This window comes from Mauremys reevesii, linkage group 11, assembly GCF_016161935.1.
Source record: "Mauremys reevesii isolate NIE-2019 linkage group 11, ASM1616193v1, whole genome shotgun sequence".
In the NCBI taxonomy this organism is placed as follows: domain Eukaryota; kingdom Metazoa; phylum Chordata; order Testudines; family Geoemydidae; genus Mauremys; species Mauremys reevesii.
Genome location: NC_052633.1, coordinates 20,702,496 through 20,729,636, shown reverse-complemented (window position 1 = coordinate 20,729,636; position 27,141 = coordinate 20,702,496). Strand labels below are relative to the sequence as shown.

General features: G+C 44.4%; 1 protein-coding gene across 1 annotated transcript; it reads left to right on the top strand.

Annotated features, from left to right (window-relative positions):
- Positions 1-5,519: 5,519 nt before the first annotated feature.
- Positions 5,520-27,065, top strand: CFLAR (CASP8 and FADD like apoptosis regulator). Its single transcript, XM_039495134.1, is given in 11 exon segments — positions 5,520-5,590; positions 6,104-6,399; positions 6,401-6,705; positions 11,596-11,701; positions 12,685-12,820; positions 13,522-13,616; positions 15,097-15,148; positions 16,545-16,606; positions 18,155-18,233; positions 21,395-21,908; positions 22,829-27,065. Coding segments are annotated over 10 exon segments (1,539 nt in total). The 5' UTR covers positions 5,520-5,590; positions 6,104-6,348; the 3' UTR covers positions 22,968-27,065.
- Positions 27,066-27,141: the final 76 nt, after the last annotated feature.

Genomic DNA, 27,141 nt, shown 5'->3' with positions numbered 1-27,141 from the left:
CCGCTGCTTCCGGGAGCTGCTCGGGGTAAGCACTACCCTGAGCCTACACCCCTGAGCCTCTCCATGCACGCCTGCCCCAGCCCTGATCCCTCTTGTGCTCTCCAAACCCCTCGATCCCAGCCCGGAGCACCCTCCTACACCCTAAACTCCTCACCCCCAGCCCCATCCCAGAGCCCGCATCCCGCTCCCTCTTCCCAGCACAAAGCCCCCTCCCGCACACTGAACTCCTCATTTCTGGCCCCACCCCGGAGCCTGCACCCCCAACTAGAGCCCTCACCTCCCCCTGTACCCCAACCCCAGTTTTGTGAGCATTCATGGCCTGCCATACAATTTCTATTCCCAGATGTGACCTTCAGGCCAGAAAGTTTGCCCATCCCTGGATTAACTGATAGGTCTCAAAATGTAACTGTAAATCAGCATTGAGCTGGTACGTTCCTAGTGGGGTCCTGCGGGAATTGGTTCTTTGCCCTATGCTTTTTAACATTTTTATCAATGATAAACCTAGAAAACATAAAATCATCACTGATAAAATTTGCAGATGATACAAAAATCAGAGGCATGTTAAATAAGGAAGAGGACAGGTCACTGATACAAAGCGATCAGGATCGTTCGTTTTCTTGGAACCAGATTACCAATATGTGTTTTAATATGTCTAAGTGTAAATAAATATATACATTTAGGAACAAAGAATGCAGGCCATATTGACTGGAAGGGGGATTCTATCCTGGGAAGCAGTGACTCAGAAAAAGATTTTGGGGTCCATGTTATCACCTAGTCCGACTTCCTGTGTAACACAAACCATAGACATTCCCCAAAATAGTTCCTAGAGCAGAAGTTTTTAGAAAAATATCAAGTCTTGATTTTAAAATGGTCAGTGATGGAGAATCTACCACAACCCATGGTAAGTTATTCCAGTGGTTAATTACTCTCACTGTTAAATATCTGCCTTGTTTCCAGTCTGAATTTGTCTAGCTTCAGCTTCCAGCCATGGACTGTTCTACCTTTCTCTGCTACATTGAAAAGTCCATTATCAAATATTTGTTCCACATGTAGGTACTTATAGACTGTAATCAAGTCCCCCTCTAACCTTCTCATTGTTAAGCTAAATAGATTGAACTCCTTAAAACTATCACTATAAGGCAGTTTTTCTAATCCTTTAATCATTCTTGTGACTCTTCTCTGAACCCTCTCCAATTTATCAACATTCTTTTTGAATTGTCAGCATCAGAACTGGACACAGTATTCCAGCAGTGGTTGCACCAGAGCCAAATTCAGAGGTAAAATAACCTCTCTACTCATATTCAAAATTCTCCTGTTTATCTATCCAAGGATTGCATTAGCCCTTCTAGCCATAGTGTTGCACTGGGAGTTCATGCTCCAGTGATTATCCATCACAATCCCCAAATCGTTTGTGCAATTTTTTTTCAGTCACTGCTTCCCAGGATAGAGTGCTCCATCCTGTAGGTATAGCCTATATTGGTCCTAGATGTATACATTTACATTTAGCCATATTAAAACACATGCTGATTGCTTGCGTCCAGCTTACTAAATGATCCAGATCACTATGCATCATTGTGTAACAGGGATCAGCAAGTTTTGGCACGCAGCTCACCAGGGTAAGCACCCTGGCGGACTGGGCTGGTTTGTTTACCTGCTGAGTCCACAGGTTCGGCTGATCGTAGCTCCCACTGGCCATGGTTAGCTGTTCCAGGCCAGGGGGAGTGGCGGGGAGTGGCGGCCAGCACATCCTTCGGCCCACGCCGCTTCCCGCAGTAGATGTCAGGTTTTATATTTAAATTAGCTTGAAGTACTGATCTGCAGTTTTGTGTGATGCGCACGTGACAGACATTCTAGTAAATGTGGGAGTTCATGATATAGAAATAGCATAAAAAGCCATCTAAAGCAAATCTCAGAAGTATATGAATAATCCTTTTGCATGTTTGAAATCTGAGCTTGGTTGGGAAGTACCTCTTTAGTAAGCTTCAAAAATATGTGTAGGCTAGGATCTTTCAAAAGAGACAAAGGGAACTAAACTCCCAGATCCCCTTGAAATTAAATGGGAGTTGGATACCAGATTCCCTTAGGCTCATTTGAAAATCCCACTTTTAGCTATTAAGAACGGTGGCTTTCAGAGGCAGGTACCATTCGTACCAGCACCCCCTTGGCAGCTCTCTGTCATAAAAAAAAAAAAATCACTGTTTCTTCCCTCCTCTATGGAATTCCCACAATTTTTTGGTTTTAGTTTGAAAAAAAACAACCCTGTGATAAACCGTTTTCCCCGATAGAGAATTGTGCAAATCACTTTCTGGTGTATTGGGTGGGGGGATTCCTCAGCCCTCATTGAGATCTGAAGATGCCCCATCTCCTATGCCAACCCCCAAAAAACATTAGGTGTGGGTGTACGTTTGTTTATGAGTACGGTAGGTATGTCTGGGGGGTTATATATATTTGTGTGTATGCGCATTTATATAATGTAAAAATTAGAGCTGGTCAAAAATGCAAATTTTTGCCCCCAAATCCTGTTTTTGTCCCCAAAAAATTGGATATTCAGATTTTTTTCAACCAGTTATAATAAAAAAAAATTATCCCACACATTTGAAAATTCTGTTGAGAGAAACTGGCAGCTTCTACTGAAATACAAGCATTTCTAGACTTGTGTGTTGTTTACTGGCCTAGGAGATCATCCATTTTTTACCTGTGCCACTGTGGTAGAGGCAGCCCTAGGGTTAATCTTCTCACCCCACTGTCAGCAGACAGAAATGAAACAGCTTGTGTTTCATTTCTCTGGGATCCTGAATGGTGGACATGATGAGGAAAAGTGTAGTATTATGGTCTCCATTGTAGCTTTTAAAATGCAGGATCATATTAAAGCATACCGGAGGCTTTGCAGGCAAGTGTTGGTGTTTCCTGGTATTGTACCATAGTGGAAATATTGTGGCTGTATATTTTCCCTACATGTTTACTCCTAGTGTAGTGTACGTATACAATGCTCTTATGAAGACATGAAGTATTGAGTGCTGATTTTCAGAGCAGTGGTTCCCAAGCTTTTTACAAAGGTAACCTACCAGTTGCATTCTGTCTTTTTTGGGGACCTATTAGCACTGCCCCCCTTCTCAGCCCTCCAGTCCCTTGCTCCCCCTTCTCAGCCCCTTGCTCCCCTCTTCCTTCCCCTTCTCAGCCCAAGTTCTCTACTCAGCTCCACCAAGCCTGCTTGTGCTTACTCTCCCAGCCCTGCACTCCTTCTCTCTGGAGATGGGCCATGATAGCTACCAGGCTCGCTGGCTCTGGCTGCTTCCTCCGTGCTGCTGCCCAGCTCCTGCTCCCCACACCTCTGCCTGCTACCAGGGGAAAGCAGGATCCAGGCAGCAGCAGCAGCACTGAGGAACTGGCCAGAGCTAGCAAGAGGACAATTAGCACACTGTCCCTGCCCTGCATGTGCCTGGGAGGTGCTTCCTCTGTGCTGCCACCAGGATCCAGCTCCCCAAACCACTATCCGCTGCCAAGGGGAAGTGAGGTGGATGGGGAAGGCGCCTCCGAAGCACGCGCAGGGCAAGGAGAGGTTGCTGACTATCTGTTTGCTGGCTCCGGCCACTTCGGCTGCTGCCCGAATCCCACTGCCCACCCCACTGCCTTCTGCCCAGGAAAAGTCAGAGCATGGAGGAGAGGGGATCTCCAGGGAATGCAGAATCCACCTAGACCAGGGGTGGGCAAACTTTTTGGCCTGAGGGACACATCTGGGAATAGAAATTGTATGGCGAGCCATGAATGCTCACAAAACTGGAAATGGGGTGCAGCAGCAGGTGAGGGCTCCGGTTGGGGGGGTGGGCTCTGGGGTGGGGCCAGAAATGAGGAGTTCAGGGTGTGGGAGGGAGCTCTGGTTTGTGGTGGGGGAGTGGAGTGCAGGGGGTGAGGGCTCTGGGGTAGTGCTGGGGATGAGGAGTTTGGGGTGTAGGAGATTGCTCCAGGCTGGGATCAAGGGGTTCAGAGGGTGGGAGCGGGATCAGAGCTGGGGCAGGGGGTTGGGGTGTGGGAAGGGGTGCAGGCTCTGGCTGGGGGTGCGGGCTGTGGTGTGGGGTTGGGGATGAGAGGTTTGGGGTGCAGGAGGGTGCTCTGGGCTGAGATTGAGGAGTTCAGAGAGCAGGAGGGGGATCAGGGCAGGGGCGCGTAGAGAGGCTCAGGGCAGTGCTTACCTCAAGTGGTTTCTGGAAGCAGCAGCATGTCCCTTCTCTGGCTCCTATGCAGAGGCGTGGCCAGGCAGCTCTGCACGCTGCCCCATCTGCAGGCGCCACCCCTGCAGCTCCCATTGGCTGCAGTTCTCAGCCAGTGGGAGCGGCGCATGGGGTGGGGGAAGCATGCAGAGTGGAGCCACCTGGCTTCCCCAATGCGTCGGAGCTGAAGAGTAGACATGCCGCTGCTTCTGGGAGCTGTGTGGAGCGGCCCCCAACCCTGCTTCCCGCCTGGGTTCGGGAAACACTGTTTTAGAGGGTCTGAGCACTCAGTGCTCCCGTTGATTTCAGTTGCAGTCCAATGCTCAGCACACCTGGAACCTAAGGCTTTGTTGGGGATTGGGAACTTGATTATAAATAATTTAGATCTCATCTATACTGCAAAATGGAGCAGTGTTTTAGCTTTGTTGTAACTGGATCTCCCAACAGGTGTTTGGCCATGTCTGTGATAGTTTTTCTCCTCCAATTTCCCATTGCTGCTTCCACAGACAAAGTGCCAGCAACCAATGGCATTGTAATACTTATGTCATCTAGGCTTTGATTAGTTCTTTGTAGTGGATTGGCTTGTGGGTTTAATGGGCCTTTATTTTTATTCGGGTATGAGATGTGAGGCATAGGTGTTTACACGAAAGAGATGTATTGTTTTTAACAAGGGTCTGCAAGTGAAGAAAATTGCTCCCAGCTGAGTTGCTCTGATCTACTTTAAACTGGCTGGAAGAAGTATATATTATCTGTTTGCCATTTGTGGAGCCATGACTTCCAGAGTCTGTGGCAAAGGACTGAAAAGCACAGCAGCAGCTTTTAACAGGATAGGTAAAATTCTCAAAAGCAGTTAAGTGACTTAGGCACCTAAGTCCTACTGACTGTCACTTCAGAGAAAAGTACATTTGAAAATAGCTATCTACCTAGGTAGGTACATAGTAATGGAGTACCTCACAAACACTAATGCATTTATTCTCGCCCTGTTCTTGTGGGGTAGGAAAGGCCTATTACCTATTTAATAGATGGGGAACTGAGACAGTGAGTGACGAAGACACTTGGCCAAGAACTGTGTGGCAGGAACGAGAAGAAGGAACCCTGGTCTCCAGAAACTCAGTCCAGTTCCTTCACCAAAATGCTATTCTTACACTCTAAATATTGAAAATGGTGAGGCATAAACAGATTAAAGAATAGGAAATGCAGGCTATTAAAAATGCAGTACAAGGCCCGTCTGCACCTTCAAAGATTTATTATAAGTTTGTGTTGGGCTTCTTTTTAAGTAAAAGAAAAACCTTTTTAAAAACTCATTTATAGTGGACCCTCTCTAATTGGCACCAACAACTAAGAGAACCCACCATGGATTCCTGCATTTAATGAACTGACCGGTAAGTGAGCCTGGTGTTTATGCTGATAAGCAAGGATAATAGATCATAAAATGTACTTTGCTCTTCCATTTTGACTAGCGTGCTTTGTTTAATGTATTTACACTAGTCCCTGGTATGCTAGTTAATATGTGCTGTGAATACTAGATAATGTTCTGTAGTACACTTTTTTTAAAAGTACTACTTAGTAACCAGTACTAAGTACTGTCTTAGTAACAAGAGACTTTGCTACACCTCTTGGCTGTTAAACTTTTGCAGGAAAGTGCACTGAGACTTTTTTCTTTTTCTTTTGTAAGAATGATTGGGTTTAGATTTTTTTTAATTTATGGCTCTTAACTTTTCATGTTCTAAAACAACTTGAACACTCACTGTTCTCCTTTGTGGGCTGCTATTTTTTGTTTCACTTCCTTTGGAACTTACAGGCTTGCGTAATTAATAGTGCTTTACTTAAATGGATCTTCCATTCTCTGCTGATACTGATTTATCATGTACTTTTTTTTTATTCATAATGAACAGCTCGGGGAACCCCTTCAAGAACACTGGATCTTTGTAAGCAGGATCAGCATTTTGACTGGAACTTGAATGCCTCAAAGATTGAAGTGCAGCAGGAACTTGGATGACTTGAAAGGTTGCTCAGTAAATCATCAATTCAAGCAGGGCCTGTCGTTTTTTTTTTCCCCCCAACAGAACTTCTGTATTTAAAAACATCTGATTAAGATCAACAACCAACCACATGTTCTGTTGCAAATGGACTTCATGACATGTTGGCTTCCTGCTTAAAACACAAAAAGAGGGCAGATAAACTTAAAGGAACAGCATCTTGTGATGACAAAGTGCCAAGTGCCAGCTGCCCTCATTCACCAGATCGAGCAGGAATTGGACGAAGATGAAAAGGAGATGATGTTTTTCCTGTGCCGGGATCTCGTTCCTGATTTATCTAATACAGACATCAGGGAGCTCCTGGGGGCTCTGAATGAGAAGGGGAAGCTGCTGTTGGGCTTGTCTGAGCTGTTATACAGAGTGAGGAGGTTTGACTTGCTGCGGAGGGCCCTGCGGACAGAGAGAACAGCAGTGGAGACTGATCTGGCGAGGTATCCTAGAATGGTCTCTGATTACAGGTAATTGGTCTGTTTCATTTTTCAAGGGTAACTTTTGTTGTTGTTGTTTTACTATAAATTATGGGTAAAAGAACAGCAGAGAAGAGGATCACACAGTGGTATAATAAAGATGGTCTCCAAAGTTGGGTCCCTACATGCAGCCTGCCGGTTTCTTAGAAGTAGTGGTGTTAAAAGTGTCTGGCTTCATATGTAACAGAGGGGGACTATCTGCATTAAACACTAGGTACCTATGTGATTTATGTAGCCAGAGGGAAGAGCAGTGGGGATGAATAGATAGACAAGACCCTGTATAGCATCACCATATTTAGTGACCCCCATTCATCATTGTCAGCTAATTCAAAACCAGGCCACATAAACCTGCAGTGAGGATTGTCCCCAGCAGCATATCTCCCAGTGCTTTGTCCTGTCCAGTTTTAAATGTTCTTAGTGAAGGGGTTCCCTCCACTTTCCTGGGAGACTCTTCCACAGACAAACACTTGCCTCTGTCAGGAAATTTGTCCTGCTATTCACCTGGTTTGACTTCAGCTTTTGTGCATGCGGTGTGCTCATTGTTGAAGAGGAAATGCTGAAAACCCAGCTGGTTTGTTTGTTAAAACAGTGCTTTTGCTAAAGGGGAATTCTCCTTACATACCATATACCCTCACTTTGGCTATGGTACGTACTAAGAGGAACCTTATTACCCCCAGCAGTGACTATCACATAGGCATTCTGAATGAAGGTGCCCAGGCTTTTGCCCACACATTTTCATTTTGGGATACTTTTTTCCTGGTTTAATTCTTACTATATCCCTTGCAGCAACTGAGTTGCTGCATTAAGTAAAGTTCAACCTGCATCAATTACAGTACATTAAAGGGTGCCAGAGTGCAGTTCTCATTGCACTCCCCATCTTCTTACGAGGCAGAGACTAGCATTTCCATGATGCTTCGGACCCCAGCCATACTGAGGAATGAGACTCTTAACGTCGTTCAGGAACCCGTGAGTGCCATTGGGCAACGTACTTAATCTGGGAGTAAAATCTCATTCCACGGGCACGTTAGTGATAGTAAGGGTGGTGTCATCTGATTTGTAGAAAATGTACAGAATCATAATTTCACCAGTGTCAACCTTTGCAGTGTGGCAGGGGTGACTCATTGCTCGACCCAGCTTCCACCTCCTCCCATGGGTGGAAATTTGGATGAAACGGTGTCATTGGAATTGAGTCAAGTTGGGCATCATTTGAAAGCCCTTTCTCTCACTAACACAGTGGTACCAAATATGACATCCCTAGAACAATTATGTAGATAGATATTCAATAAAATGTTTACAAATCAACACTTTTTTAATGATATTTTATCACAAGGATGCATTATTTACATAAAAAAGACATTGCTCTTTGGTAATCCTAGGGAAGTTAGCCTTGACATGTAGGACTGAAAATATTTATTCATCCAAGTCGTCATCAGTGTTGCCTCTGTCTAAGGCAGTGGCTCTCTATCTTTCCAGACTACTAGATCTCTTTCAAGGGTCAGATTTGTCTCGGGTAACCCCAAATTTCACCTCACTTAAAAACTACTTGCTTACTTTTTGTATTTTTAGGTCTGATTTTGTATCACAGCACACTATTACTGAAAAATTGCTTACTGTCTCATTTTTACCTTATAATTATAAAAGAAATCAATTGGAATATAAATATTGTACTTACATTTCAGTGTATAGTATATAGAGCAGTATAAACAAGTCATTGTTTATACGAAATTTTAGTTTGTACTGACTTCACTAGGGTTTTTTATGTAGCGTGTTCTAAAACTAGACCAATAACTAGATGAGTTGAGGTACCCCCGGAAGACCTCTGAATACCCCCAGGGGTACACATACCCGTGGTTGAGAACCACTGGTCTAAGGCACCATTGCTAGAAAGGGTATCACACTCGTCCTTGTCTGTCCCACACTGGTTCATCTCTGCATAAGGCAGACTGCTTGTCAAATTTTTGCAGGGTGGTGAACATCTGGTTTTTGGACATGAGCATTTGATTAGCTGATGGATTGATTCAGGAGCATATGGTATTTCACACATAATTGATGGGATCAGTCATCCTCCAAGTCCCATCCGTGCCCAATAAAGGAGGGTAGTTTTGGATCACTCAGTCATTCTAGAGCCATTCCATTGCTTGATGATTTGCCCCCTTGATAACAGGTGTCAATATACATCTTGTTGGTGGCAATTTTTCTCCATTTGTCTGTTTCTTGGAAAAACATCTGCCAGCATAGCTCTACAAGTGTCATAATGTTGGTCTTGAAATGATGAACTCAGCATATGAACTCCACCAGGGGGCTTATGACCTCAACAGTCATTGTCTCAGCTGTTCTGAGCACCTTCAGAATGAGTGGAGCGACTTCAGTTGGCTGAATAAATGCCTTCCAGTAAGATAATTTGGACTTTCCAGCCAACCTTCCAGTAATGTCACATCCTGAATGATTGTGGAAACCTGGCAGAGCAGCAGCTTTTAATAGTCCAAGTGATAGGAACACATCTCTGAGGGATATATGGCGGTTCTCTTCTCCCAGTAGCAGGCAGAGAAAACAGAATCTTGCAGAAGTCTCGGGTAACGTCTTTCAGAGAGCACTAGACCATCTGTGTCTTGTGTAAATATCCAGGGTTTAGTAGCACCTCTCTCTGGCTTTGATGGCATATAAGATAATTTTAGTGTCAACCTCATCAAGGGAACCATGAAGAAACGCCACTGAACAGTGCAAGGCAGCAGCTTCATTACACCATGCAATGACAAAATTCTTTGAGTAATTCTTCACATGCTGTAGTATTTTTCCTGCAAGGTATGCAGTGAGCTTGTCCTTTTCGTGCAAGTATAAGACAGTAGCTTCTTCTTTGACACTGGAGATGTTCATGGAATTAATGATTTTATACTGGACCAGTGCAATACTATGGAGTCTCTTCTTTGTGATAATATTTGTAATTGATGCCTCTGCATATGTGTCAAAACACCAGGTGGACTTTGTCATAGGTCCAGTGTTTTCTCTGTAGCCTCATTATGAAGTGTTCAACCAAATCTTGGCAGGTGTTAACAGTTTCCAGTTTGTTGAGAGCTTGTACCTCAGACATACCATTTGTAATTGCTATGCTGAAAGGCTTCTGCTGATGTAAAGTACCAGACGTTGTCAGTAGCTGCTGGCTTGGAAGGCCATGGAAGATGTGCATTAGTTTGCTTTTTGCCTGGTACATATGCATTGTTGCATCAATCATGGTACCATGGAGAACTTGCACTTTCCCAGAGTTTAACATAGATTTAGCATCACACTGAGATCTGGATATGACCAGAAGACAAACAAACAATGACATGTCTGTGGTTAGCTCTGTAATAGTCCCTGCCACTCTGACTTTCTTCTTTGCTTTTGAGCACAGTTTTAGTCTGCCCTCCTTGATTGGATCCCATAGATAGATGGATCTTTAGATGATAATTTGGATTTTGAAGGCTTTATACAAGTCATGACCCAAAATATCCATTTGACTGACATCTTTAGGTATCTCATCACTGAAAATTGCTTTTGTCATGACGTTAATGAGCTCCAGTCCGTCGTACACAAAATGGGTTGCAAGTGAGAGAGCTCATTCAGTAGCTTTAAAATTGCCACCCCATGGCATTTAACAGCATCTAATGCAGTGGTCCCCAACCTTTTTGTGGCCAGTAGCACATTCATGTTTTCAGAAGAGTGTGGCGGGCACCAACAATTTTTCAAAGCTTATTTTGTATTTGTACGTTAAATAATACGAAAATCATCATATTTAATATTACATAATATATGAATCCAGAGAGAAGAGAGAAGCCGCGAGGACAGAGAAAACCGGCGCCCTCATTTCTGGTCCCACCCTGGAGCCTGCACCTCCTGTCACACCCCAACCCCTGCCCCAACCCGCTGAAAATAAGCAAGGGGCTGGGCACTTGAACACTCAAGGCCTTTTCCAGCAGGTCTTTCACCAAAGTGAAGACTCCAGGTGGGGTAATGTGCTCTCAGCATGGGTAGGGGAGCCTAGTCCTGCCCTTTCCACTGGGCTCCGGTCCAGGATCTACTGGTGGGCAGCTACACTCAACATTTTGGGGTGCTACACCATGGGTCTCCTCTGGACCACTTCCTACCCCAGTCCCCTTTTGCTTCCCAGAGTAACTCACTCTAATTAAGTCTCTGGCCTGCAATCCCAGTTGTCTGCCTCTCCTCCATGGGTTTGCCCAGGCCTGCGTTGCCAGATCCCAGGCAATGAGCTCCTGGGTACTAGCATTTTCCCTTCACAGCTCAGAGCAGTCCTGTGCTCCCTTCCACTGCCTCCCTCTGTACTGCTCTGCTTCATTTTTTAAAGCCCTGGCTCCAGCTTGTACAGGCCGGACTGGGCAGGGCCATGTGCACCCAGAGCGGTTCCTACCCATCACATGGTGCCATTAGAGTTTATCTGCACAGCGACTTTTACAGCAATTGTTCAAAAGGCTAGGAAGGACTGGGAATTGAGTCAATAGGAAATCATGACACTCCTTGGGAGAACATGTCTGCCTGATCCTTCTCCTGCTTTCCTTTCATCCCCTGAAGCAGTCGGAAGTCATGTAATCGTAACACTTAAGCTACAACCCACCAAATCATAACATTAACGTGCTCAAGTCAAAGGCAGAGCCAGGAATATAAACCCACCTCCTTTGATTTCCAATCTGCTCTCTTAACCACTGGACCCATCTCCCTACAGAGTGTGTCTTGGAGACTGGAGAGGTATATGTGTTGATGGCCAGGAATGGATTATGTAATCCAGATTGGGGAGTTGGATAAAGACTGTTCCTGTGACTTGGGGCAGATGGGCAGGACTGGGATATTACTGAAAGCTAATCCCTTGGAAATGGCTGATCTCTCTTGCAGGGTGCTGATGGTAGAGATTAATGAAGAGCTGGATAAAAAAGAAGTGGGTTCTCTCACTTTCCTGCTCAAGGATTATGTGCCACGTATGAAAATGGCAAAAGATAAGGTAATGCCTACTTTTTGTTTCCATATTGAATTATCTTTTTTGCTCCAAAATGGAAGAGGTAGATGAATGAGAAACTAAAGGAAAAGGCAAGTTAGCAAAATAATGTGAAACCCCAAGGGAGAGAGAAGAGATGCATAGAAACAGTGGAAAAGAGAAGTGGAAATAAGGAATTATGGGGGGGAAGATGATGCATTAAATTCAAATAGGATGGAACAGGAACAAAGATCTAGAGAGATGAGGAGAGGGAAATATGAAGAGTGCTACACTTAGTGGGACTAGTTGCTGGAAGAAACTCAGAAATAAAGCCTCTCCCTTTAAAAGTTCTGCCATTTGAAAGCATGTGGGATCCAATCCCTCTCCCTTCCAAACAGAGAAAAATATGAATGTAACCATGATTACGGGGATAACGTCCCTTTGTGTTTGTCCCCTAGTTCACATATTAAACAAACTGCTTTATTTTACCAAAACAGCTCTTCTTCCATTTGAATCCTGATTGTGTCTCTCTGGGTGTTCTGAGTCAGAGGGATGCAGTAATTGGGAGATAATTAATCTGTCCTCACAGAGCACAAGTTTAAGAAATTTGTTGTTTTTTCTTGCAGAGAAAAGGGTGGGTGGGGGAAAAACATACAAATTTCCCAAGGCTTTCATATTCTGTGGCATGAGGCAAGGCTGACTGAGCAGTGAGGTGAAAATGAAAACTGTTTCCTCAAACACTATGATGTGTCTTTGCAATTACATCACACTCTAGCTTCCAGCTAATAATTTGGCATGATGCCGAGAACCCTTGCACATTCCAGACCGGCAGCTGTGTGAATGCTTAAGAGGACTTGCGTTCGTAGTCTCTGAAGAGTTAAAGGAAAGCCTGCGTTATGCCCTGTGTTGTTTTGTTGGGCTACTGAGGCTAGCCTTGCTCTTCCCAGGGTTTCTGGTAGGGAACAAATTGCTGGCCTTCCACTTTGTAATGCTTTCTGCTGCCCTCCTAGAGTTTCCTGGCTGTTGTCAGTGATCTAGAGAAACTAAATCTGGTGGCTCCTAATCAGTTGGATTTGATAGAAGACTGTTTGCAGAACATTCATAGGATAGACCTGAAAAAAAAGATCCAGCGGTACAAATGTGCAGGTAAGACACAAGTTTTGCACCTCAGTACTGAATAGGGACCATTCAGTCCTCCTAAGAATTGGATGTGCTTGGGGATGAAGACATTGGATTACATTTTAGAGGAACTACAATGTAAAAAAATGCTTAGATAAATCACAATGCCAAGGACATTCAGAGGGGGGAATATAACTTTTCCCTTCACCTGCTGCATATTGGAATACATGCTACCATTTTGAAGAGCTTTGCAATATGTAGGTACTATGCCCTTAAGATGGTGATCCAGCTTTGACTGAAAAATTAATTGATTGTCTCACCATTAATGATTATTAATTTGTATTGCATTAGTGCCTAGAACAGTGGCTCTCAAACTTTTTTACTGGTGACCCCTTTCCTATAGCAAGCCTCTGAGTGCGACCTCCCTTATAAATTAAAAACACTTTTTAAATACATTTAACACCATTATAAATGCTGGAGGCAAAGCGGGGTTTGTGGTGGAGGTTGACAGCTTGTGACCCCTCCCCCCCATGTAATAACCTCGCGACCCCCTGAGGAGTCCTGACCCCCAGTTTGAGAACCCCTGGCCTAGAAGCTCCAGTCATGGCCCAGGACCCCATTGTACTGGGCATGTAGAAACACACACTCAGCTTGGGGAGAAGGCTAACCACTGCTAATTTAGTAACCACTGCTAATTTCATCTCTGCCTATTTCTGTTCAATTTTCAGCTCTGTCCAACAGTGGTTCTCAGCCAATGTATATAAATGCACTTCAGGCATCTCTTCCTAACCTGACTCTCATTGACCCTCCCTACAGTTCAGGGGTAAGTATGCAACAAATCAGCCAAATTCATGGTTTGTCTGTAAAAGCTGTCAGGAGGAAGAAGGAATTCACCTTCCAAGAAGTTGGGGGATAGAGAAAACTAATTGAAGGCACCTGGTACTGCTAGTAATTGGAATATAATGCATTGCTTAATGTATTTGTCTAGTCCTTTTGATCTTGACTGAATATATGACAAGTCCCTTTGAGATTATTAGGAGTTTATTCTTGTCGTATGTAATTTATCCTAGATTTGCTGCTGGGTCTTGAATGTGTCGTCTGACATTGATGTCTTGATAATTCCAGCTTTCTTAATATAGCCCTTTCCTCAGAGAGAATTCTTCAATCTTGTATATTCTGTAGATATAAATGTATAAAGTGTATCATAAATATAATACACACTGAAATGTGCAGTACAACCACAACTTCAACAATAATATCCTTTCTGTTACCAGTTTGGAAACACACAAAACTAGTTTTCGTAGTTGCTATAGTATAGATACAGCATCCTATTTAGTTCAGTTTAACTGGCTGTTGCTTGGAAAACACCTCATTGGCCTACAGTTTTCTGTTACCCGAAATTGGGCCAGCTAGTAGGCTTAGGGAGGACTAATGTCCCACCAGAGTTTGGCAGAAAGCAGCACATTTATTACATTGATAGCAAAGCTAAAAAGAAGGGCTCTGTGTGCGTGCATGTGCGTGCGTGTGTGTGTGTCACACTCATACTCACGCTCCCAGGAGAGGCACAGGAGATGTCAGGATCCTTCAAGGTAAGTGTCCAACAGCGCACTGATGGATGGTGCGATGAAGTTAAGTCTTCCTGAGGTACGATGGAATGCAATGTGGTGAACCACTGGCCAGGCGTTCCGGGCAAAGGGAGGTACAATTTTGGGAGGTACAAACTTATGAGTACACTCCTGAGCACATGGCCCCTTCCCCTTTTAAGGACCTGCTCCTCATGGCCTGCGACTAGAGATGACTTGGCCACGTCTGGTTGGTCATGCTCCACCTCGGCCAGTGTCCATGCATTGGGTGTGTGAGCGCTGCCTAATTAGAGTCCCAGACACCTTGTTTACCTGGGAGCTCTTCTGATCTTCCAGCTGTTCAACTTCTCCAACTGGACCAACACAACTTCAGCAATAATGTCCTTTTCTGTTACCAGTTTGGAAACACACAAAACTAGTTTTCAGAGTTGCTTTAATATAGATACAGCATCCCATTCAGTTCAGTTTAACTGGCTGTTGCTTGGAAAACACCTCAGTGGCTCACAGTTTTCTAACTCTCGGTGAAGTTAGCTTTGTTTTGACTGAACCTTTGACCAAAGTTTGTGCCTGATGGGGAAAATTTTGCTACTCTTGTTTAGTCGATAGAGCTGTTAACTATTTATAACCTTCTCCTTTTGAAAAATCTTGTTGTGTGATATTTAACAAGGTATGAGTGTACATTTCTGGAAAGAGAAAATATGCCTTATTTTTAATTTTTAGATCCAGAATGTGAACAAAGAAAGATCATTAAGTGGACAACATGCCATTCAGAGTAAGAACACCCTACCTGTTCTTTCATTAACAAAAAGACCTACTGTGTACTTCCTTGTATTAAGGGACTAGCTTTCAGTGGTGCTGATTGCCTGCCACTCCAATTGATTTCAGCTGAAGCTTGTAAGCACTCCATATGAGCACTATTTTTTAATATTTACTCATGTATTCAATTTTCCAATGTCCTACATTTTAAACATTCTTTAAAGCATTTGGGTGACAAACTATCTAACTTAGTGAAGTGGAATCTAAGGAAGCAAAAATGACACTTTACTGTTTAAGGTAATAGAATTAGTTTCCTTCAGATACCATCTATGCACCAGTGTGGGAGATATCACATTAAAATAGGATGTGGTATAAAGCCTGTAGACCTGAGCATTGCCCACATCACAGGTATTTTAACCCTTGACTAGATGTGTCACTTAGACCAAGGATGGGATTCAGTACAAGTACTATGTGGGAATCTAGCTGAGGTCAGAAAGTCCCGAGGAAACATTCCTAGAGAAAAGAGGTGCAAACTACACTGGGAAAGGAAAGGAATGAGATCCAGTTTACTTTTTGCTGTTAATTGTGTGGACTATCCTACCCATAAAACGATGTGGTTGTGTATGTTAAAAATTCATATAATCAGTGTGCCTATGTGCTGTTCTAAGGTAAAGGTTTGGTTTTGATGAAAATTCAGCTTTTTTGAAACAGGGTTAACCATTGTAAACCAAGACATAACTAGGGCTAACTTATTTCCCAACTTCTGGATTTCCTATATCCATCTGAGCTGGCCTAGGAAAGCAAAGTGAACTCTTAAGTCTGCAATGTGTTACTATTTTGGCTAACTTATTGCTTGTGAAAGGTGCTGAATTGAAGCCCTGGAGGCTAATATCCTCTTGTTATCCACCAAACTGGAACAATATGAGCAACAGCAGTGCAGGCTTCCCTACACTGGCACACCCATGAGCTGCCACTCTAATGGGACCTCTGACTAGGAATGTAAAGGATAGCTGTGTTTCCATGTCCCTTTAATCCTTGGCATCTCTGCAGAGCCTGCCAAAAGGGGTGGCAATAAGATGTAGGTTTTATCGTGGGCACCTTAGTTCATCAGGAATTAAGCTGAGCCCTCCAACTCATTTCACATGTGGTGCTTTAGGAACAGTAATAGGTCACTGTTCCACCAGCGCATGATGATTTTTGGTCACTAGTAACTTGGGCTAGGTTCACTTGGATTTTTTTTTAAAATCTGTACTATGTATTTGCTCAGATAGGAATTAACAGGGCTGAAGGAGAGAGATCTTGGGTTACTTTTTTTAAATTTAATTTTAATTTGAAAGAAGCATCATTAATATCTACATACTAGAATATCACATAAATGCTGAGAATCATTATGTTGTGTTCTGTAACCACAGCAGAGCCAGTTCACACATCAGTACAGGAATCGGGAGCCACCTCATCTCAGGTGAATAAAAAGGTATATGTACACTTTGGGCTCTTTTTTGACTGACTATTTTTTTACGAGACATCCTCCATTTCCATGCTTGGAAAACTGCATGATTGCATACTACTTTGTGCATTTTTAGCAGGGGATTACTGTCTGCATTATTGTTAGAAAGGGAATACTACTCATGGGGGAATTCTGCGCTACTGCGCTCACGCATATTTAATGAGAACTGCAGATTTCTAATTTTTTGCGGAGAAAAAAGCTTCTGCCAGAATGTTGCTGCAGTTCTGCCTTTTGCCCACCAGACGGTGCTTTGGTGAGAGACCAAAGCTGCAGCTCCCCACCAGCGAGGGAAGCGCTTCGCAGCGCTTGTCAGTCCAGGTCAGGAGACAGGGGCTGTGGGGTGCTGGGGCAGGGGTCAGCCAGGGTCTACATGGGTGAAGCTCCCTAACAATCCCCCCTCACCCCCAAAAAAACCTTGTTCCATACTTTTTCCCACCCATACCCAACAACCCTCCAAGTTCACACGCAGGCTCCTTCCCAGCAATTTACTTCCCTCTCCCTCAGCTCCTCCGTTGCCCCTGACTCCCGCAAGCCTTTGCACTGCTTCTGAGGGGGGCGGGAAATACAGTTCTGTATTGTAGTTTAAATGAATTATTACTCAGAGTTCTGTATTAATGTGCCTAGTAAGGAATCTATTTGTCAAAAAACATTTCCTGAATCTTTTTTGTTGTCTGTATTGTTACAGACATACTTGCGGACAGGTATTTTGAAATAAATGATCAAAAATAATTGAAACTGGTGTGATTATATTGTGCTATTTTGATAAATAAAATATGCAGAATTTTAAAATATCCACAGAATTTTTAATGTTTTGTTGCAATTTTTTTAAATTTTTTGGGGCACAGAATTCCACCACTAGTAGACTACCTATAGCAGAGTGGTGGTAAACTTATTAAAGGGGAGGGATTGGAGTGAACTGAACTGTAACAGATCTGTAGTTTTTCCACAAGATGACTGATTGGTAAGGAAATAAATGTTGTTGTAATTAACCATAGAACACACAGCTAATCCACTTCCTGTTGTGGCAATAAAAAGTTGTCCAAGTCCCATTGAGTACGGAGAGAATTGACAGTCACTCCATCAGGGTCACTGCTGTGAATGGCCATATGATTAAGAAGACTCTTCTTAAAGATCTGTCTGTAGTAAACAGCTTTGCAATCAAACTTGCCCCAACTTTCCTAGAAAGTCTGGGTCACGCTCTTCATTTGTTTATGGCTTATGCAACTCCATTAAAGATAGTGAGGTTGCGTGGAGTGAGAGGAGAAACCAAGGTAATAGCTGTGCCAAATAAAAACCATGCACCAATGCCTGCTGAACCTTTCCCAGCACAGAAGTGAAGTATATCAGTTAGAGGGACAGCTGCAGCACCTCCACCTACACTTCTGCCAGCCACTGTGTGTGCAGCACGGAGGGTGAGAGAAGGAGGGGGCAGCTCTGTGTGGGAAGGAGAAGGTCTGTGTGCTGGAGGAGAGAGTGCAGCAATGAAATAAATATTTGCTCTTTCACTTTTCTCAGGTGTATGACGATCGGTACAGAATGCAGAGTTGGCCTTTAGGAATATGCCTGATTATAGATTGCATTGGCAATGACACAGGTGGGTCTCAAGAACATAAAATTCTTTGCAGCTCTACTCTCCAGCATGTACAATATTTTAATGTAAGGATTATGATTGGCCAGACTACATTCCAAGTGTGCAAGGGTGTGTTGCAAAACAAAGATCAGGTCTCATTGGCCATCTGGTCTAAATGTTACTATTTGGTTGGTTTTACAGTAGTGCCTAAAGGGCCCAGCTGAGATTAGCAGCACATTGCCCTCAGTACTGTAAATACTCATAGTAAGAGAGAGTCTATGCCCCAAAGATCTTACGCTATAAATCAGGGGTGGGCAAACTTTTTGGCCTGAGGGCCACATTGGAGTTCCAAAACTGTATGGAGGGCTGAGTAGGGAAGGATGTGCCTCCCCAAACAGCCTGGCCCCCGCCCCCATCTGCCCCCACACCCTGACTGCCCCCCTCAGAACCTCCGACCCATCCAACCCCCTGTGCTCCTTGTCCCCTGACTCCTGTCCACACCCCTGCCCCCTGACAGGCCCCCCGGGATTCCCATGCCTATCCAACCAACCCCTGTCCCCTGACTGCGCCCCACCCTCTGATCATGCCGCTCAGAGCACCAGGACTGGCATCCACATCGCCCGGCCGGAGTCAGCCTTGCTGCCGTGCAGTCTAGAGCACCGGGGCAGGCCGGCGGCTCTCACAGCCCTGCTGCCCAGAGCGCTGGCAGCATGGCGAGCTGAGGCTGCAGGGAAGGGGGACAGCAGGGGAGGGGCCAGGGGTTATCCTCCCCGGCAGGGAGCTCAAGGGATGAGCAGGATGGTCCCACGGGTTGTAAATTTATTACTGCTTTTAAAAATAAAAGCAATGGTGCACTTCAAACAGTGTGGTTACATTGGACAGCATGTGTCTTGAGTAGCTGAAGGCACAGGACCTTTTGTTCATAACACACCTGGGTTTCTGTTATATCTCAGCTTAGCAGAAGCTGATATCACAGCTTTAGAGGGGAAGGAACTGGTTTCTTTAATTTCCTCTTAACATTTTAGAAGCATTTACATCTAAAGTTCAATTCCGTAAATACACAGGTTAAAATTTGAATTTTTCAGACAGTCTTTTGAAAAGCTCCATGTGACAGACTCTTGCGTAAGCAAAAATCTCTCTAGGGCTTGAACCATGCCAGTGGAATACTCGACTGGCTGAAAATAGAAAACAGAGAATGCTTGCAGTCAGCACCAATTCAAGGCTAAGGGCAGGTGGAAGGAAAGGATGTGTGAGCAGCTCTCTGCTGTTGCTTATTATTAATGATCTAAGCAGACAGACCATCTTTCTATAGTATGTATACTTCACAAAGTATTTGGAGAATAGTAACTGCAAAGCATCAGACGCAGCCAGTGAAATTCAGCAGGATCCATATCTGGGCAGGCAAATGGCATCATAGGCTGACAGATGTAAAACAAGAAAATTCTGATAGCCACCATATGGGGATTCTTGGAACTAGAAGTCATAGGTGCTGGAACTAGGAGTGCTGGGGGTGCTGCCGTGCTCCCTGGCTTGAAGTGGTTTCCATCATATACAGGGTTTACAGTTTGGTTCAGTGGCTCTCAGCACCCCCACTTTACAAGTCGTGCCAGCGCCCTGCTAGAAGTGACTCAAGGTCTTACCCTGATGCAAGAGGGAGAGTGAAGGGAAGGTTCTCTGAATTTTACTGTGTATGAGTTTCCCCCTGCTATAGCTTATGTAGCATCCTTCGAGGATGCTGTGCCTTTCCTACTTGTCTAAAGGGAGGCAAAAGTTGAATAGGAAAAAAGATTTGTTCAGACCCTGAAGATAAAAGGCCTTCCCTACATTCCTGACGCTTGACCCACCTATGGTAAAATTAAAGAAAAGACTATAAGGAGGGGCCTGTGCAAGTGGTCACATAATCACCTCTGTGACCCACAACATGAGCTGGTGTCTGCCTGAGTTTGAAGACAGCCTGAAACAATAGTTTTGAGAGAAGCGTGAGCTACTCATTCAATGGGCTATTAATGCTGAGGCCTAATTATGTGAACTTAAATGTCAACATTAGCTATTTCACTGCTCATCCTCTTAGCAGGAAAAAGGCTAATGTATTTCTCTGGTGGTCAAGTTAGTGGCAGTGTCACAGGATGACTTTGCCTTTTAAAGGGCTTGAGACTCAGCTGCACCTGTGCCAGGCTTAGCCCACCTCCCCAGATGGAGGGAGCAGTCAGGAAAGGACCAGTGAGGAGGCCTCTCCAGAGCTCTTAGAGAGAAGGCCTGAGAGAACAGCCTTCAGTGAGCAGGAGCCAGCAAGGAAGGGCACATGGGAGAGAATCTCACTAGGAGGAAAACTTCAGCAGGGATAGGACTGAGAACCCTGCAGTAAAGGTATCAGCTGCTAGGAAAGGAGGGGAGAAGGTCTGTATTGCATGAGCTTGGTTCAAGCCAGACTCCCCAGAGAGGAGGGTTATTGGGCAAACACCTGTGTGAGTCTGGGTAACTGGGCAAGAAAGGGAAACAGTTAGGGCAGGGCCTGAAGCCAGATCATATATGTCCCTGCTCTGGTTAAATATCTGAGTAGCTGGTTGCTCCAGTGGAGACAGTTATTCAACCCACCATCTCCTCCTCCCCAAATAAGTTGACTCTGCCCAAAATGGGGAACCAAAGGCGAGGGAGCCCTCCCACAACCAACAGTCCCACTGACTCCTGCTGCCAAAACCTCTGGCTCTCATTAAGAATAAATCTGCTTGCTTAGAAAGGACTGTGTGGTAATTTGTAACTGGGGATGATACATTGGTCATAGCCTCTGGAAAGAAAGCAATCTGGCTTGCTGGGGATATCACAGTGTAGGCTGACAACTGTGCAGCCTCGAGAGAGTGAGACAGGTCTCTGCCCAGAAGGGTGATGGCTGAGGATCTGGGAGCCTAAAGCAGGTGCCCTTGGTGAAGGAATATAGGTGCACTTATCCTGAAACTGTGACACCTCCCTCATATTCAAGTTAGTATGTAGATATCGTCATGTGTGTAATCCTTTGTGACACTGATATCACTGCAAAGACACTAGATTTTGGCTGAATTTCTTTAGTGAAACAAACCTCCTGTTTTTCCAGGAGTGAAACACATAATATTAAGAGCCTTTCAACATGGCTGATATTCACTGAGCCATGAAATACATTCACTTTAACAAATTCCTTCTTCTTTTTCCAGATATACTGGAGGACACCTTTAAAGCTCTAGGCTTTGAAGTTCACTGTTACCAGTATTTAAGTGTGGACACCATGAACCAAACATTCCATGAAGTTGCAAGGCTGCAAAAGCACAGAGACTATGACAGCTTTATTTGCATATTGGTCAGCCGTGGGAGCCCTCAGAGCATTTTCTGCACAGACCAGACCTTTCCTGGGTACCCCTTGGATCGGGTGAAGAAGTTTTTTACTGGAGACTCATGCCCTGAACTCCTAGGGAAACCAAAGCTCTTCTTTATTCAAAGCTACATTGTGCCAGCAGATCAGCAAGAAACCACCAGTCTGCTGGAGGTGGATGGGAATGAACAGAAAATCACTGCCAATACCAGAAGACCTAGGAACTGTAGTATTCCCCCAGTAGCAGACATCTTTTGGAGTCAATGCAAGGTGGATGTGTCTGTGCTAGAAAGGTCACCCAGCTCCCCCTCCCATTATCTACGCTGTCTGGCTGAGCTCCTGTGTAATCCTCATAAAAGGTAAAAAAAAAAAAAAAAAAAAAAAAACACACCAAAAAAAACTTTTTCATTCAATGTATTGCCCATAGCAAAAGAGCTGAGGTTTCATCCTGCTTAGTACTACAGAGCACTTTGGCAATGTGAGAGACCATAGAGGAAGATGGTGCCCAGGCCTGGTGGTCCAGGTGGGCCCAGACTTACAGGGTGCAGGCCAGGTACTCTAGAGATGGGGTGGAGCTTTTAATTCTGGAGTGGAGTGTAAGGGTATGCCAGAGCTTGGGGTTGCAGGTTTACTTCCAGCATGGGAGGAGAAAGTCCAGTCCTGGACGATATGTGAACAGTCAGGATTCCCATGCTGTTCTCCCACCTCCAACACACATCCCGCATAGGCTATTGTCCAAACTGAGAGTTGTCTTTAAATAACAGAGTTGTTAAGCAGGACTGTACTTAGAACTATAAACATTTAGCCAGAGCTGCCTGCTGGTGTGTTTTTTGTTTTGTTTTTTTAATTTCCCTGTGGGACCTCTTGACCTTCCCTCTAGTTCAATCTTCCTCAGAGAGCCATTTGCCCATTTATTACCCTGAGTTGAAGCTAAGATAAAGAGGTCCCATCTGGTCTAGCAGCCAAGTTCAGTGTGAGTCAGCAGAACAGCTCTGCACCTCCCCACAGGGTCCTAAAATCTAAAACTTGGTCACAAGATGTCAGGAATGGAAGGAGTCCAGTCCTCCATGACAAGCTAGTAAGTTTGGAGTATAAGAGATCCTGTCTGATAAATGCATGTGTAACCTCAAGTTTGTGAGCTCTATCTCTGGTATTAAAGACTGAGATTGGAAACATTCCTCTCGCTGAGCCTGTAGCTGCTTGTCCTCTGGTGTCTTCTTAAGTTAAAAATGATGATCTCCTCCATTCACTTGTGAGAATTTTGTTTCTCTCTTTGCAGAAAGCTCCCCCTACTGGATATCCATATTGAGCTGAACAACAGAGTGTATGATTGCAACAGGACCTCAGATCCACAGCAACAATACTCACTCCTGCTACAACACACCTTGAGGAAAAAACTTTTTCTTTTTCCCAGTTAAAAGCTAATGGAAATTGCATGGGACACGATGTTAAGATGGGGATATCCATGTGAGCTTTATCTTCAATTGTCATTGTTCCATGCATTTTTTTTAAGTGCCTGTTGCTGGAGTATCTGAGTATTTTAGAAATGTTTCTGAACTAACTTCAGCTTCCTAATGGTCCCAAGATGTAGCCCTACCTGAAGTGCTTTACAGTAATCTAATCTCTATGACAAAAGCCTAGGTAAGGGTAGCTAGGCCTGCCTCTGAAATAAGAGATCACACTTGCCACACCAGGCACAGATGGATAAATGTGCTCTTTGCCACAGCTGACCCCTGAGTATCCAGCAGCAGCCCAGGATCTGACGAGACTGCTTAACTGTAAATCTGGCTAGCAAATAACAGCCACCTTCCACCAAGCAGAGGAGTTTATGTAGCTAGCCCAGTTCCTAGGGCTCCTTGCTCCCACCCTTCTAACATTATTTCAGTCCCATCTAGATTGAGCCTCAGACAGCTAGACTTAGTGCATGCTCCAGTTTCAGGCAGACACCAAGTCACCCATTCCATTGCACCTTCGGACTCAGTCATAATGGCAACGAACAACTAGGTATTATCCATGTGCTATAGACACTGCAACCTCTTCACACGCACAAGGTTCAGTTCTTCTGTCCCACTGCATTTGTATGAGACAAAAGACCTCTGCTCAGTAATTTTATTTTTCTTAATTACCTTCTCCATTTCCTACGGGAACAATAAGAGACAGGAGTACCATAAATGTAGCAATTCCTTTCCCTTCTACAAGGCCTTGATCCTGTGAGCTCTGAGGCAAGTGCGTGTGCATGTGAGTACTTTTGGTTGACCCTCAGTATTTTTGCAGGATTGGGGCCTGGATGAGTCAGTTTTAAGCTTATGTCACTGGCCTGACTGTGCTTCCATCCATGGCATGGTTCCATCATCCCCCCCACTCCCTCCTCTGCTCTCCTTCCTCCTCCACACACACTTCCTCTCCCACCCCGCATACTTAAAGTAAGTAAACACATACACCCTGTTGGGAACTATTTAATAGTTTTGGTATAGCTTCCTGTCTAGCAAACAAACTAAGGCCTTGTCTACCCTTAAAAGGTTTTCTGCTATAACTATACCAGAAAACTCTCCTAGAGTAGATGCAGTTGATATCAGTTATACTAGTTGCTGATATAGCTTATGCTAGTTCCCCTGGCAAAATAAGCCATGGTTGCAAAAAGGACATTTTTCCTGGTATCCCTGCATCCACACGAGGGCTTTTGCCAACAGCTATGCCAGCAAAATATTATGTCCCTAACTGACATAGCTATGCAGGCAAAACTTTTAAGGGTAGACCAGGCCTAAGAGAGGGCTGCCAGAGGTGAAGTGCTTGGTGGCTTGACCAGTAAGTTTGTTTTAGAAGTGACTATTCTGTTTCCCAAACCCACCGCATATTGCCTGCTGTGGGCTTGGCCATGACTTTCAGTAACTCTCCCTTGAAGCCAGACTGCTTTTAATGTTCATCCCAAAAAATCAGCACAAGCCTTGAAACAGTCCCTGCAGTCAAAACAATGGAAGTTTAACAATTAGCCCAGAGTTGGGCAAAATGTGGCTGAGGAAAGAAGACTCAATCAAGAAAATACGGAAATGCTGCAGAGAAAAACATGTATATTTATTTATACTAATATATAATTTTTATGTAATAAAAATGTGTACATATATAATACATATTAATATTTTCACTTTGTATGTGTCCTAATTTTTTAAAAGATTTTAACAATTTGGTTAGTTTGTGTTTTAATTTCATATTCGTTCTGATATGCATATTCTTTGTAGAGGAGGAAATGAGGGATTGTGATAGGCATAAGGGGAGTGGTTGGGTAAAAGTTTGGGATGAATGTGACTCATTCCATGTTGTCACAGATCTGATCAGGTGCCCCCTTGCAGCCACCTCAACACCAAACTACTGTGAGGGGAATCTAAGCCTCTGTGGTTTACAGAGCTTGACTGGAGTCCAGCCACGTTCCCAGTCTTGGCGTCCCTAGGTCACTATTGGGGTGCAGACCTGCTAGCTAGAACCCCATCCTGAGAGCTGGAACCCACTGTCCAGCTGCTTACCCCCTCTGGGTGCACTGGTGACCCCCTCACACTTCTCCATATTTGAACACACCCTCTTCCAGAACTCCACTGAAAGGTGTGACGTTTCTGGTTACAGTTTAACTCTCTCACTGGCACACAGCAGTTGTGAAGCAGGCAACATACAGAGACTTTCTACAACTAGATGATGCTGTAGGCCAGAATGCCGTGAGGAGTCTGAGGGACAGCTATTCAAAATGTTGCTGGCAAAGGGAAAATGAGGCACAGCCAAATGGTGGTAGTGTGTGTCAGAACTCCCTTGGGAGAAGGGAGATTGGGTAGTGAAGAGTACTGCCAAATTACGATACCCACCAGAGGGGTGTGAACTCTGGCGATCTGGAGAAAATGACTCCTGAGCAGGGCACCTTCTGCCCTTTTGAAACCTTCTGGCCCCTGCTGTCCGCTGGCACCCTTGCCAGCTCAACTGCTTGGGGAAGTGGAGGGGGGAAATGTGCCCCTTAATTAATCTATGTTTTCAGTGTGGTCAGTTGGGGGAGGAAGAACACCACCTCTCCCCAGGAAGTATAAAGAAGGGGACTGCGCTTGGGGAAAGTAGGGAGATTTCACCTTGCCCCACCAGGGAATGGCAAAAGAGAGTTGTTCGAGTTAAGTGCTCTTCCATTGAAATGTAATCACTCTAGACAATAGATTTTCCTCCTGTCTAGGGGAACTGGTCTCTCAGGAGAGAGGTTGCCTCATCAACAAAGTCACCTGGAGGAGGACAACTTTGAGTGGAAACTGGTAAGGATGCTGATAGAGGGGGCTAAAAGGTTTTAAAAGGACAAAAGCTGTTCTCAGGAGCCATTTTCTCCAACCAGTGAGGATCCAGCCTGTTTGAGGCTGCCTGCCTGCCTTCCTGGACACTGATGGTCCTGTAAAGATTCATAAGGGAAGGGTGACCTAATGAGGGACACTGGTTTAAGATCTTTTGTTTTGTAAAAGAGCAAATGTGTTAGACTCTGTGCTAAGTATGTGTGAATTCCTTCCCAACTGTTGTGTGCCCCAAGAGAGTTCAACTGTAACCCATAAATTTAGAGGAGCTCTGGGAGAGGGGATGTTTAAGTACAGGAGAATCTGAGGAGTCCCCACTAGCTGCTGTACAGCAGATTCCAGCTCTCAGGATAGAGTGCTAGACAGCAGATCTATGCCCCAGTAGCATGCCTACGGATTCTAAGCCTGGGGGAATGGCGGGACTCTGTTCAGGCTCCAGGGGCTTAAAGTACCCAGGGGATCCAGGGGTGGATGCTCAGATTCCCTTTACAGCAGTCCAGTGGGTGGATGGAAGAGGGCATCTGGCCAGATCTGTGACATGTATTTTAGAAACCTCTTTGGAGTGTTATAGGGCAACTGTATATCTCTTTCCCTGACTAAAACTAGCTTGTCCTTGTTACCAAGTACCAGTAAACCCAGATAATCTGACATTTGGAAGTGTCTCCCCCACCTGAAACTCTGGTTTTTCAAAGTTCAGCCATGTGACTTGTTGCCATTTGGATTGTCTTATTCATATAAGGCTTGGAATGAGAGGAAAAATTGGTATTTAAACCAATTTTCACAAACTAGACATTTTCTAAAATTGATTTTTGTATGAGTTGTAAGACTAATTCTAAAGCCAACTCCTTGTGATCTTATCAGGGCTAGAAAGAAATGCTTCATAGCAATGGTTTGTAAAGTAAGATTTGGAATCTTAGAACTAGTTCCTGCAGACACTGGGAGATGAGGCTAGCAGTGTGAGATGCGTGTTTGTTATTCTGTGTCTGTTGAATTAAGATGTATTCCCTGGTTATCATGCCCATATATGTGGTATAAATAAATATATGTATTGAGTCTGTATACTTAACTTACTTTTTTCCATTTCCCTCATCAGCCTTTCCCTGTGAAAAACATTTTTGCTACCTTACAGGCCAAACATGGGGAGGGTGAAAGCGAGAGAGTAGGCAACAAAATGTAGGGGGGAAAGTGCAGAAAGAAAAATATAAAGAATAGTGCAAACAGCAGGTGAAAGTGAGGGGAAGACAGAATCCTACAGCCTCGCTACTAATGGCCTGAAGCTCAGTCC